General features: G+C 57.2%; 1 protein-coding gene across 3 annotated transcripts in view; it reads left to right on the forward strand.

Annotated features, from left to right (window-relative positions):
• PEAR1 (platelet endothelial aggregation receptor 1) overlaps positions 1 to 13,193 on the forward strand; it is a 71,471-nt gene that overhangs the window by 54,576 nt on the left and 3,702 nt on the right. For all 3 annotated transcript variants that reach the window (XM_075908486.1, XM_075908484.1, XM_075908485.1), the window contains exons 9-21: positions 414 to 626; positions 1,236 to 1,410; positions 2,276 to 2,396; positions 2,985 to 3,148; positions 6,107 to 6,209; positions 8,501 to 8,647; positions 9,226 to 9,354; positions 9,696 to 9,824; positions 9,901 to 10,029; positions 11,496 to 11,624; positions 12,032 to 12,247; positions 12,476 to 12,588; positions 12,952 to 13,090. In XM_075908486.1, coding sequence (XP_075764601.1) covers positions 414 to 626; positions 1,236 to 1,410; positions 2,276 to 2,396; positions 2,985 to 3,148; positions 6,107 to 6,209; positions 8,501 to 8,647; positions 9,226 to 9,354; positions 9,696 to 9,824; positions 9,901 to 10,029; positions 11,496 to 11,624; positions 12,032 to 12,247; positions 12,476 to 12,588; positions 12,952 to 13,090 — 1,907 coding nt within the window. The remainder of the gene's footprint in view (positions 1 to 413; positions 627 to 1,235; positions 1,411 to 2,275; positions 2,397 to 2,984; positions 3,149 to 6,106; positions 6,210 to 8,500; positions 8,648 to 9,225; positions 9,355 to 9,695; positions 9,825 to 9,900; positions 10,030 to 11,495; positions 11,625 to 12,031; positions 12,248 to 12,475; positions 12,589 to 12,951; positions 13,091 to 13,193) is intronic.

Raw genomic sequence — 13,193 nt, forward strand, 5'->3', positions numbered from 1 at the left:
CATGACCTATGAGGAGAGGCTGAGGGATTTGGATTTGTTTAGTCTGCAGAAGGGAAGAGTGAGGGGGGATTTGAGAGCAGCCTTGAACTCCCTGAAGGGAGGTTCCAAAGGGGATGGAGAGAGGCTGTTCTCAGCAGTGACCGATGGCAGAATGAGGAGCAATGGTCCCAAGTTACAGTGGGGAAGGTCTAGGTTGGATATTAGGAAAAACGATTTCCCTAGGAGGGTGGGGAAGCACTGGGATGGGTTCCCTAGGGAGGGGATGGAATCTCCATCCCTAGAGGTGTTTGAGTCTCGGCTTGACAAAGCCTTGGCTGGGTTGATTGAGTTGGGTTGGTCCTGCCTTGGGCCGGGGGCTGGACTTGATGACTCCTGAGGTCTCTTCCAGCCCTGGGATTCTATGATTCACACAGGTGCCGGGAGGAATGCCCCATCGGCCGGTACGGCCAGGACTGCAGTCAGCCCTGCGACTGCGCCAACGGGGGACGCTGCTTCCACATCAACGGGGCCTGCCTGTGCGAGGCCGGCTTCTTCGGGAGCCACTGCGAGGAGCGGAAGTGTCCAGACGGCCTCTATGGCTTGGCCTGCCACTTGCCCTGCCTCTGCAGCCTGCAGCACAGTCACAGGTAGGGGTGGCGAGGGGCTCTGCAGGACTGGGCAGACCCACCCGACCATGAGTACTCCCCACCCCCAGTGGATCCTGTATGTGGGACACACCAGCACGTTAGGGGTTAATAGTGCCCAGGTCAATGGGACTGTGGTCCCTATTTCCAGTCCTAAGAGTCTGCTGCCCTCTGCAGGGCGTAAGGGGAATAACATGGCACTGTTGGGGCCTGCAGCTGGTTCTGGAAATGCAGGATTCCTGTTACCAGGAGCAACGGGCAGGGGAATCGCCGCTGGGATCCTTGCTCTGGGGGGGTGAAGACCCATCTCCAGAACCTGCATGCTCTGTGAGGAGTGGGCATGCACATGGCGTGTCCCAGAGCTTTTTTTTTTTTTTTTTTTGGTACCCCAGGGGAAAAGTTGTTGAGCAAAAAAAAAAAAAAGCAGGGTGGGGCCAGCATTTAAGACACATGGGCCAGCCATCTATCAGACTGGGAAGTATCGTCACAAAAAAAGCACTGGGGTATCCAGCTCGGGATGCCCGTGGCCCCTCAGGGCAGTGGCAATCCAGCCCCAGCTGTTCCACAAGGGCCCTCTGATGGGCACGTGTCTCCTTCCCTGTCCATGTCTAGCTGCCACCCCATGAGCGGAGAATGCACCTGCCAACCAGGCTGGGCGGGACTGCACTGCAACGAGACCTGCCCGCAAGGCTACTACGGGGCCAACTGCCAGGAGCCCTGCCTCTGTCTGAACGGGGGAACGTGTGATGGCACCACGGGGCGCTGCCGCTGTGCCCCGGGGTACACGGTGAGTCTGGGGACCAGTCTGCGGGCATAACCTGGCAGCCATGTCCTGGTCATGATAGGGCGTGGGCGAGGGAGGGTTGTCTAGTGGTTAGAGCACAAGGCTGGGTGTCAAGACTCCTGGTCGCTTCATCTCCACAACCATATCTTGGCACTGGAACAAAAATGAGTCGGGGTTTGGAACGGGTGCCATGAGAAGAGAGATTAAAAGGACCGGGACTTTTCAGCTTAGAAGAGAGGAGACTAAGCGGGGATATGATAGAGGTCTATAAAATCATGACAGGTGTGGAGTTGTTCACTTGTTCCCATAACATAAGAACTAGGGGTCAAGAGGGACCAGGTTTAAAACAAACAAAAGGCTGGATTTCTTCACGCAGCGCACTGTTAACCTGTGGAACTCCTTGCCAGAGGATGTTGTGAAGACCACCACTTTAACAGGGTTGAAAAAAGAATTAGATACATTCATGGAGGTTTGGCCCATCAATGGGTGGGTAGGATGGGTAGGAATGTGTCCCTAGCCTGCTTGTCAGAGGCTGGGAATGAGTGACAGGGGATGGATGACTTGATGGTTCCCTGTTCTGTTCATTCCCTCTGGGGCACCTGGCATTGGCCGCTGTCAGAAGACAGGATATGGGGCTAGATGGACCTTTGGTCTGACCCAGTCTGGCTGTCCTTATGTACGCCCTGCTCTGGGAGGAGAGTGAGGACAAGTGGTTAGAGCATGGTTGGCATTGTAGCAACGCACAGAATTTTAGCTCCTTGCACTCTGGGTTGGAGGTTCAGACCCACCCCAGGGCAGCATCTGGTAAGTAGCTGCCCCACCCCCCTTGACTCTACCCCACGCCCATTCTGCCCTTGTGTGTTTGCAGGGGGAGCATTGCTCCAGTTACTGCCCCGCCAACACCTATGGGGTGAACTGCTCCCTGACGTGTACCTGCAAGAACGCCTTTGCCTGCTCCCCCATTGACGGCACCTGCGTCTGCAAAGAAGGTAGAGGGGGGCGGGCACCCTGGGCATTGCTCACTACAGGGAGGGCCTGGCCTGGCGCGGCTCCCCCAGCTCTGGGGGGCTCTAGCTAGGAGGCATGGGGGAGTCAGGTCCCGGCCAGGGCTGCGGAGGCCTTTCCAGTGCAGCCCAGAAAGGTCTGGTCAAGATCTCTCTGTGCCCCGGCTCTGGAGCGTGGGGGCAGGGAGGCTGGACTCAGCCCGGATTCCCCCTCGCCCACTTGGCTCCCGGTGCAGACCTTCTGCCACGCTTGGGGGCTGGCGGGACGTCCCATGCGACCTCTCCCTGCGGGCATGATTCTCCCCTCCCCCCTTCCCGGAGCCCCAGTGTGGATGGTGCAGGAGACCCCCGAGCCGGGGCGTGCGGGAGCCGGGGCAGAGAGCAGGGGCCTGCTGAAAGCTTCGCTCCCCTCTGATCCCCAGAGCTGTCCAGCCATGGGACTGCACTGGCCCAGCATAGCCCCCACAGAGGCTATTGCCTGGGCACAGCGTAGCCCCCCCATAGCCCTGCTTCTCCACCCGTCGAGCTGCCTCTCTGATTCCCACGGATCTGCCCATCTCCTCCCCTCCACAGGATGGCACGGGGGGAACTGTGCCAGCCCCTGCCCTGCCGGCACCTGGGGTCCAGGGTGCAACCAGACCTGCCAGTGTGCCAACGGCGCCACCTGCAGCCCCGTCAGCGGGGCGTGCTCCTGCGCGGCTGGCTGGCATGGCAGCCGGTGCCAGGAGCCCTGCGCGGTAAGTTCCCACGCCACCCTGGGATCTCGGCCGTCTGTGGATAAAGAACGGCAATCATTCGCCTCCCGGGCTAACCGAGGGTATGTCTACACTAGAAAGTTAGTTCGAACTAACGGACGTTAGTTCGAACTAACTTTCCTATGCGCTACACTAGCGCTCCGCTAGTTCGAATTTGAATCGAACTAGCGGAGCGCTTAGTTCGAACTAGGTAAACCTCATTTTACGAGGACTAACGCCTAGTTCGAACTAGCTAGTTCGAACTAAGGGCTGTGTAGCCCTTTAGTTCGAACTAGTGGGAGGCTAGCCCTCCCCAGGTTTCCCTGGTGGCCACTCTGGCCAACACCAGGGAAACTCTATGCCCCCCTCCCGGCCCCGGACCCCTTAAAGGGGCACGGGCTGGCTACGGTGCCCGTGCCAGGTGCAAGCCTGCCAGCACCCAGCTAGCAGACCCTGCACCTGGCACGGCACAGAGCCACCCACCCGATGCCCCCCAGCCCACCCCCTCTTGCCGGGACCAGGCTGGCGGCTCCCGGGAGCTTGCCCTGGACCGCAAGAGGCGGGCACCTTCCTGGGCTAGTGCGGACATCGTGGACCTCGTCCACAATCTCCGCACTAGGCACAGGAAAGTGGCCGTCTAGGGCAGGAGAGCTGCCAGCCTGGCCACCCAGGACCAGGTGTGCATGAAAATCAAGGGGGTCCACTGAGACCCCCGACACTGAGCCCTGAGCTTACAATGGCCGTCCTGGGTCAGACCAAAGGTCCATCTAGCCCAGTAGCCTGTCTGCCCACAGCGGCCAACCCTAGGGACCCTGGAGGGGATGGACCGAAGACAATGACCAAGCCATTTGTCTCGTGCCATCCCTCTCCAGCCTTCCACAAACTTTGGGCAGGGACACCACTCCTACCCTCTGGCTAATAGGACTCCATGGACCCAACCTCCATGACTTGATCTCACTTCCCTTTAAACTCTGTTCTAGTTGTAGCCTTCACAGCCTCCTGCAGCAAGGAGTTCCACAGGTTAACTATTTGCTTTGTCAAGAACAACTTTCTCTTACTAGTTTCAAGCCTGCTACCCATTCCTTTCCTTTGGTGTCCTCTAGTCCTTCTTTATGGGAACTCAGGAAGAACTTTTCTGAATGCACCCTCTCCACCCAACCCCTGCTTTTAGAGACCTCTATCCTGTCCCCCCTCCGTCTCCTCTTTTCTAAGCTGAACAGTCCCAGTCTCTGTAGCCTCTCTTCATCTGGGACCTGTTCCCAACCCCTGATCATGTTAGTTGCCCTCCCCTCTCCCAGCCTTTCTCTTCCCCTCTCCCACCTCCTTTTCCCAGTCTCCCCCAGTTTTTTTCAATAAAGACAGAGTCAATGTTGGAAGAAACGTTATCTTTATTTTGTACATCAAGAAGAAGGGGGGCTAGGGAAGGGCAAGTGGAAGGAGGTGAGGGAGGAATGGGGTACGAGCCCCCGATGGGGAGGACTGGGCTGGCTCTGCGGGCTTCTGGGGGTGGAAGCTCTCCTGCAGCCCCCCAATTACTCCCTCTCCCCAGATGGCAGCCTGCGGCAAGTGCAGCCGGGCTGATGGCCGAGTGGTGTGATGTGCCCAGTGTGGGCACTCAGGGCACTCCAAGCCAGAACTTCTTTGCAAGCGGGGCACCCCTTAGAACTGTGTGTCCGGGGTGGGGGTCGGGACCCTTTAAGCGCAGCCCTCGGCTAGCCTGAGACAGTATCTCCATGCTCTAAGTCCTCCTTTTATGCCCTGCCGGCACTGCTTCCGGCCATCCTTAAGCCCTGTTCAGAGTCCACTCAATGTGGACTTACTAGTTCGAACTAGCAAAACGCTAGTTCGAACTAGTTTTTAGTTCTAGATGCGTTAGTTCGAACTAGCTTAGTTCGAATTAACTAATTCGAACTAAGTTAGTTCGAACTAGCGCTGTAGTGTAGACGTACCCCGACTGACTGGGGAAGTCACGCACTGGGGGTTACGGATCAGACCGGAAGTGGGGAAATTAGACCAAATCTGGCCCTGGTTTGCTGGATCTGACCCCCGAGGTGCAGGGAGCTGGCGCTGGCACTCAGCCCTGTGGCCTCTTCCACGGGGCTGGGGCACCCGCTCTATACCTCCCGCCCACACCTCCTATCCCTAGGCCGTTCCTGCAGCCCCACTCCTGCCCACACCGCAAGCCTGTTTCCCGACAGCCCCCTCCCACACACTGAACCCTCATTTTTGGCCCTACCCAGAGTCTAGGGGGGCCCACAAAATCTACTAGCCTGCCAGGCTCTGGTGTGCGAGGAGATTGTGGGGCAGGTCTTTCTGCTTCTGTGTTGGGGGCCGGTCAGTGAGGTGGTTTTGGTTTTTGGTGGGGGGGGGCAAAAAAGGGGGGTTGAGTCCCACTTTTGTGTGGTCCCCGACTGATTTTCCTGTGGGTCAGTGGCCCCCAACCCTAAAAAGTTTCCCCACGCCTGGATTAGACCATGTCCCTTTGGGAAGCAGGGGAGGCGTGGATTAGATGGTGTGCACTGGTAGGGCAGAGAGGGGATAGGTCAGACCCTAAGCACTGAGAGGGTGAGGGTGTGGGTTCGGCGGAGGAGGCTTGAGCTGGGGTTAGATCCATGCACCAACAGGATGGGACCAGGGAGGTTGTTCTGGTTAAAATCACACACACACACACACACACACACACACACACACACACACACACACGGTTAAAATCTCTCTCTCTCTCTCACACACACACACACACTTAAAATCTATCTCTCTCTCTCTCTCTCACACACACACACAGAGTTAAAATCTCTCTCTCTCTCTCTCTCACACACACACACACACACACACACACACACTTAAAATCTCTCTCTCTCTCTTTCTCTCTCTCTCTCTCTCTCTCTCTCTCTCTCTCACACACACACACACACACACACACACCCCGTTATTCCAGTTGCATTCTCCTCTCGCTAACAGAGCGGTGCCTACGGCCCTGGCTGCAGCGGTCAGTGTGAATGCAGCCACGCGGACGGCTGTGACCCCGTCACGGGACAGTGCCATTGCCTGCCAGGGTGGACAGGTGAGGGGGCGAGGTGGGAGGCAGGGATCTGGGGGGGGGGGGCGGGGCAGATACTGTCCATATGGCCAGCTCCTAATCGGTTCCTATGGCAACCAGAGCATCTCTGGGCACCTCTCTGCCAGGATAATGCATGACTTTCGTGGGCGTGGCTGGGTCAGGGAACAAAGGGGCGGTACTCTCCAGGCTCCACCCACAACACAAGCTCCACCCACTGGATTTTCCTAAGTGAAGCAAAATAAAGTAATGGGGCTCGCCCCAAGGCACCTGTGCATGGCACCGAAGTGAGCTGGACCAATGCCAACCCGAGGCCTTCCCGCTCCATTCTTAGCAAGCGGCCTTGACCTTGAAAAGACCTCCCGCCGACATCTGCCATGACTCAAAGGAGGGCAGTTCACACCTTCCCCAAACCTCATCCCGGCAGGCTCCCCCTCCGCCTCGGCTGCACTCGGCCTTCGCAGCCAGATGGCAGGAACGTGAGGCCCAGAGAGAATTACACCAGGACTTGGGGCAGTAGCAGCCCTCAAGCCGTGCCTGCTGGCGAGCCAGCCAGCCCCCCAAACTGGAGCTCTCGTGTATGGACAGAACTTGAATTGTGAACTGCGCTGGCGTTAACGCGGCAGGGAAGAGATGCTTCTGGAGTCTGATTGGTGGGAGCGGAGCTTCAGAGAGGGCCCTTCCTGGGTCAGCTCTGGGCTGGGAGACCATAGGGTCTGCAGAGAGTCGTATAGTGACTCAGTTTCCCTCTCTGTAAAGTATGAACAGTGACACAGGCATCCCTGACAGTGAGAGGTTTTATTCCTCTGTGGAGGGGGGGACTGGGTCGCGCTAGTGTTTCCTGTAAGCTGGGCACTTGTACGGCTGCTCAGGAGAGAGTCCAGTGCCACCCTGCTGATTAGCAGAGCACCCACAGCTAGTTTTTTGTTTCTGTGTGTGATGCACATTCTCACATATCTCGGTGCACATACAATTATTCCACACCTGGATAGAAATGATTAGAGAGAGCACTGGTCATCGCTGGGACACTAGGGCCCACCCCCCATGTGGGGAGGAGGGGTCCTCACTGACAGAGCACCTGTGATGTAGCGGGGACTGTATTCACTCTTGGGGTATGTCTACACCTCAATGTAGGCATTCGAACTTGCAAATGAAGCCCGGGATTTAAATATCCCAGGCTTCATTTGCATGTTCCCGGGCGCTGCCATTTTTAAATGCCCCGTAGTTCGAACTACCTGCCTGCGGCTACACGCAGCACAGACTAGGTAGTTCAAATTAAAGCTCCTAATTCGAACTACCGTTATTCCTCCTGCTTTTATTTATATCATAAGAACATAAGAATGGCCATACTGGGTCAGACCAAAGGTCCTTCTAGCCCAGTATCCTGTCTGCCGACAGTGGCCAGCACCAGGTGCCCCAGAGAGGGTGGACCGAAGACAATGATCAAGCGATTTGTCTCCTGCCATCTCTCTCCAGCCTCTGACAAACAGAGGCCAAGGACACCATTTTATCCCCTGGCTAATAGCCTTTTATGGACCTAACCTCCATGAAATTATCTAGCTTCTCTTTAAACTCTATTATAGTTCTAGCCTTCACAGCCTCCTCTGGCAAGGAGTTCCACAGGTTGACTACACGCTGTGTGAAGAAGAACTTTCTTTTATTAGTTTTAAACCTGCTACCCATTAATTTCATTTGGTGTCCTCTAGTTCTTCTATGTAGGGAACTAATAAATCACTTTTCTTTATCGGCCCTCTCCACACCACTCATGATTTTATAGACCTCTATCATATCCCCCCTCAGTCTCCTCTTTTCTAAACTGAAAAGTCCCAGTCGCTTTATATATATATATATATATATATATATATATATATATTATTTTTGAAAAAGGGGTACTTTATTTAAAAAAAAGAAAGGTTGAGAAACACTGAGATAACACCTTGCCCAGGAATCTGAACAAAAGACGGGGTGGGGCTGCCTAGACAGATGGGACCAGTTGCTGGGAGTGTGAGTTTCGTTTTCAGCTGGCTTAGGGAGAAGGGAGTATAGCTGTCTTGGGGGGCAGGGCAGGGGCATAGAGTCCTGGCTCTGGGCCCCCCTACTCATAAGATGGATTGTCCCGAATGCTCCTGGCTCCTGTCACAACCAGTCTGTGCTACGCTGTGTCCCTGTCAATGAATAACCCTTCCATTCTACTTGCTGGCTTAGGGCCCCGTCTGGCTGTGAGTGGGGGTGCAGTGCCGGGTGACTCCTCCGCACTCCGTGACAGCACCGTGTTTCTTGTCTTGGCCCCTCCCCAGGGTCCCGCTGCAACCTGGTCTGTGCGGATGGCTCCTGGGGGCAGCGCTGCAGCCAGCCCTGCGCCTGCAAGAACGGAGCCACCTGTTCCCCGGAGGACGGGAGCTGCAGCTGCGCGCCCGGGTACCGCGGCCCGGCCTGCCAGCGCCGTAAGCACCGAGGATGCTGCCCGGAGCCGGCTGGGGGGAGGGCGAGGGGGGTCCTGCTGCTTCCCACCATGACCGATTACACTGGCTGGGCTGCGAGCCAGCCTCCCGCTGCGCCAGAGCCAACCAGAGCCTGTGGCTCAGGTGTGACTGGCCTGTGAGCTGGCACCAGCATCCGTCTCTCCCAGGGCTGATTTGGGTGCAGCAGGCGGGGTGGCGGCAGAGGCCTCTGCATGGACGTTTTAGGTGCCCAGTGCAGCTGCCGAGGGCTTGGGAGATGGATGCATGTGAGGCCCAACCCCGCATCTCTGCTCCCCTGGAGGAACGAGACATGCACATGGGAACGCCCCAGCCTGTGTGCCCCATGACCTGTGAATGCTGTCTCCACTGCCCTGTTTGGACAGCCCATGAACAGGGCCGGTTGGTGCCGATTCTGGTGATGGCTTTGCCTCCTTCCCACCAGGAGCTGGGCTGAGGCCCAGCAAACTCGTGTCACCTAAGCAGCCGGGGCCAAGTTAGGGATAATACGACCATAATCCCCCACCCTCACCCCATCCTTCCATTTCTTCTCTTTGCCACAGCCTGCCAGCCCGGGCGCTACGGCAAGAAATGCGCAATGTCCTGCCGATGCGCCAACCACTCCACCTGCCACCACGTGAACGGCTCCTGCGACTGCTTCCCCGGGTGGACGGGCAGCGACTGCTCTCAGCGTGAGTCCCCTCCTCTGCCAGGGAGCGTCCCAGCTCACGGGCAGTACAGGTCAATGGGGAATAAGTTGTAGGGGATTAGTAGAAATACGGGCACAACAGGGTCCCCGGGACTATTATCTGGGGGACCTGCAAGCTCCGCCAGCCCCCCTAATGCAGGTTTCTGCCACTTGAGCTAAAGGAAATGTGCTGGTAGCAGTAGTAGGACTCTTACCTTGTGGGCCACCAGCAGGGGGCGATGGGCTCTCACACAAATAGTAGTTCATCTGGGAGGAGATCTGGGAAGACCAGCTTCCAGAGCCGGGTGCACAATGGGACTGACAGACGCCTCCTCTCCTCTGCAGCCTGCCCACCTGGCACATGGGGACTGGCTTGTGGCCAAACCTGCCAGTGCCCAAACGGAGGCCGGTGCAGCACCGTGGATGGCACCTGCTCCTGCCCAGCTGGCTTTACCGGCAGAGACTGCTTGGAAGGTAAGGGCTGTGCTGGGAGGGGGCCCGGGTGTCACATGTACCCCATGCAGACCTCACCCGCTTGGTTTCTTTGTAGGTTGCCCCATGGGGAGCTACGGGGAGAACTGTGCCCAGACCTGCCGGTGCCAGAACGAAGCTCAGTGTGACCCGGCTAGCGGCAGATGTCTGTGCCCTCCCGGGTACACCAGCGCCCACTGTGAAGCCAGTAAGCTGCCAAGCCAGTGAAATACCATGGGGAATGCAAAGGGCTACATCACGGCCCCACGGCCCATTGGTGCACCACTTGCAGCGCCCACTGGTGGCAGAGGGGGGCATCACACCCCCCACAGGACTTCTGGGCAGGTCTTGAGGGAAGAGGATTGAGACATGTGTGACAAAACCCAGGGATTTGGGTTAATACGTAAATTTTCCTGGGGAATGTCCAATTTGAGTTATTTGGGGAGGAGGGGGGCAGTTCATTGGAAAAACAGAAATTAGGAAAAAACTGGGTGTTGGCCACTGAAATGCCCCTAAAATATTGGCCAAACACCTGTCTGTTTTCACTTTGTTTCTGATCATTGAAATTCAAAATAAAATAAAATAAAATAAAATCATTTTTCAGCCACAATGTTTTGGGTTGGGAGTTTCCAGATTTTGCATGGATTGAAAACCCAGAAACTTGGAAGAAAAAATGTGACTCGGATGTTTCATTTGTGTGTGGTTCATCCAGACATGTTGCTGGAACAAATATCATTTCCCAAACACCTCTAATATTGGCTTAGACTAGGGATGTGAATGGGTAACCGGTTAACCTGTTACCAGGTAAGCATCACCCTTACGGGGTGATCCTACTGGTACCTGGTTAACCGGCAACCCAATGGGACCAGGACCTGGGAGCCCCATGGGACTAGGAGCAAGAAGCCCCACTGGGGTCAGGAGTTAGAAGCCCCAAGGGGCCATGAGCCTCATGGGGCCAAGAGCCATGAGCCCCATGGGGTTGAGAGCCAACAGCTCCACAGGACCAGGAGCTACTGATCCTGAGGAGCTGCCAGCCCTGACTGCGGGATCCCACATATTGTTTAACCGGTTAACTGATTACACAGGATTTTACATCCCAGGTTATACGGACCAGTGATTTCCTCCAATAGGCAGGAGGTGGGACGTTGAGCTGTATGGACCATAAGGCTCCTGCAGGAGAGCTGGAGGTGGGGTCCAGGGCTGTATAGGGTTGCCAGGTGTCTGGTTTAAAGGCACAGTGACTTTTTTTTTTTTTTTTTTTTTTTTTTTTTTGCTTAACTTTGGTCCCCTGGGTTTTTGGTTTTTTTGTTGCTCAACCAGTTTTTTTCCCTGCCATGTGTCGGGATTTTTTGTGTGAAAGTATCTGGCAACTCTAGGGCTGTATGGGCCACTGGTCTGCTCCCGAAGATCCAGAGGGGGCATATGCAGCAATATGGACCATGATCTGGCCCTGCAGGAGGTGGGCTTACACCCTGCTCAGCCTGGTCTGCCATTGAGGGAGGCGGGGCACTGCACTGGAGGGCCACCCGTTGAGGTCTTGTGCCATGCCAGCCTCGTGCTCCTCGGGACCGGCCTTTCTCTTCCTCTCCCGGAACCATCCTGTGGGACGGCCCATTCCTCCCAGCCCCCTTCGCCCCACGGAGGCTAACCCTGGCCCTTTTGTGCCCATGGCAGAGTGTCCCACTGGCACCTTTGGACCCAGTTGCCTGCAGGTCTGCGAGTGCCTCCACAATGCCACCTGCCACCACACGACGGGACGCTGCCAGTGCGAGCCAGGCAGGAGCGGGGCCCGGTGTGAGACATGTGAGTGAGTGTGTAAGGGGCTGGGGGCCAGCACGCGTGGGTTCTGTCCCCGGCTCTAGAACGAGACTGGGGTCCAGTTGTTACAGCAGGGTGGCTGAGTGAACTAGGAGCCAGGACTCCTGGGATCTATCCCCAGCTCCAGAGGGGGAGTGGGGTCTAGTGGTTAGAGCAGGGTGGGTGGGCTTGGAGCCAGGACCCCTCGGTTCTGTCCCCAGCTCCAGGAAGGGCTGGGACCTGCTGGGTTGTAACAGGCAGGGAAGTGCTAGGAGCCAGGACTCTAGGGACCTGTCTCTAGGGGCACCACTCCAGGTGGGGAGTGGTGTCTAGTGGTTAGAGTAGGGTGGGTGGGCTTGAAGCCAGGACCCCTGGGCAGGAGATCTGATTCCTTCTCTCCTCTCGGCATGCAGGGAACGCCGAGCACCCTTTCACCATGGTGCCAGCCATGCCGATGGGGTACAGCTCCCTGGGGGCCATCATTGGCGTCATCGTCCTGGTGATCCTGCTTGTCGTGCTGCTGGTACTTTTCGTGGGCTACCGGCATTGGCAGAAAGGCAAAGAGAACCGCCACCTGGCTGTGGCCTACACCTCGGGGCGGACGGACAGCTCGGAGTACGCGGTGCCAGGTGAGGGCATGGCAAACTCACCCCTGCTCTCTGCCACATCTCGGAGACCCCCATGGTCTCTCACCCCATCGCACTAGGCTTAGCATGGGAAATCCGGTCGGAGCCTGGCACGGGGTGGGGGAGAGACGCACGGCACCATGCAGCCACTGGGGACAGCTAGACCGATATCGGCCGGGGCTCCCAGAGACTTTGGCCTCACTCTGTCTGTCTGTCTGTCCGTCCCGCCAGACGTCCCACCCAGCTACACCCACTACTACTCGAATCCGAGCTACCACACCCTGTCGCGGTGCACGCCGGCCTCCCCCGCCCGCAGCAGCCAGGACAGGGCCAGCTCCCTCAAGGTAAGCCCCAGCCCCAGCCGTGACACTGCTCCTGGGAAGTTCCCAGCTTTTCATTCTCCGGAACCCTGGGGATGGGCTGAGGAGAGACACCCCTCCAGCCCCTCCCCAGGAGGCAGGGTGGTTTTTGAGCCCATCGTAGAGTGTGTGTGGATTTCAGAGGACTTTGAAGAGGGGAGCCCAACTTTACTTCCAGCTTGGAAGGGCCACTCCAGAATGCAGGGTTCTTCACGGACACATGGACCGACCCTGCGGTTCCCTAAACACTGGCCTGGCAAAGGGGCCAGCGCCCGTCTCTGCCGAGCTGGATCCCATGGGCGGGGGGCAGTAGGACATGGCTGATTCCACCCCTTATTTCGGCCACAGGCGCCCTGCAACCAGCTGTTCCCCAACATCAAGAACATGGAGAGGGAGCGGCTGGGGGCCTACGGGCCTGACTCCAACGCCACGCTGCCCGCTGACTGGAAGCACCATGGGGTGCCGGTGCTGAAATCCCGGCAGCTGGGTAAGGGGGCAGGGGAAGGCGCCCCAGTTCTGCGCTGGGCCTGGCGTCTAGGCTGGGCTAGGCTTTAGGAAACGCAGTGGGGGGAGGGTCTCATGCTCAGGAC

This window comes from Pelodiscus sinensis, chromosome 24 (genome assembly GCF_049634645.1).
Source record: "Pelodiscus sinensis isolate JC-2024 chromosome 24, ASM4963464v1, whole genome shotgun sequence".
Lineage (NCBI taxonomy): Eukaryota > Metazoa > Chordata > Testudines > Trionychidae > Pelodiscus > Pelodiscus sinensis.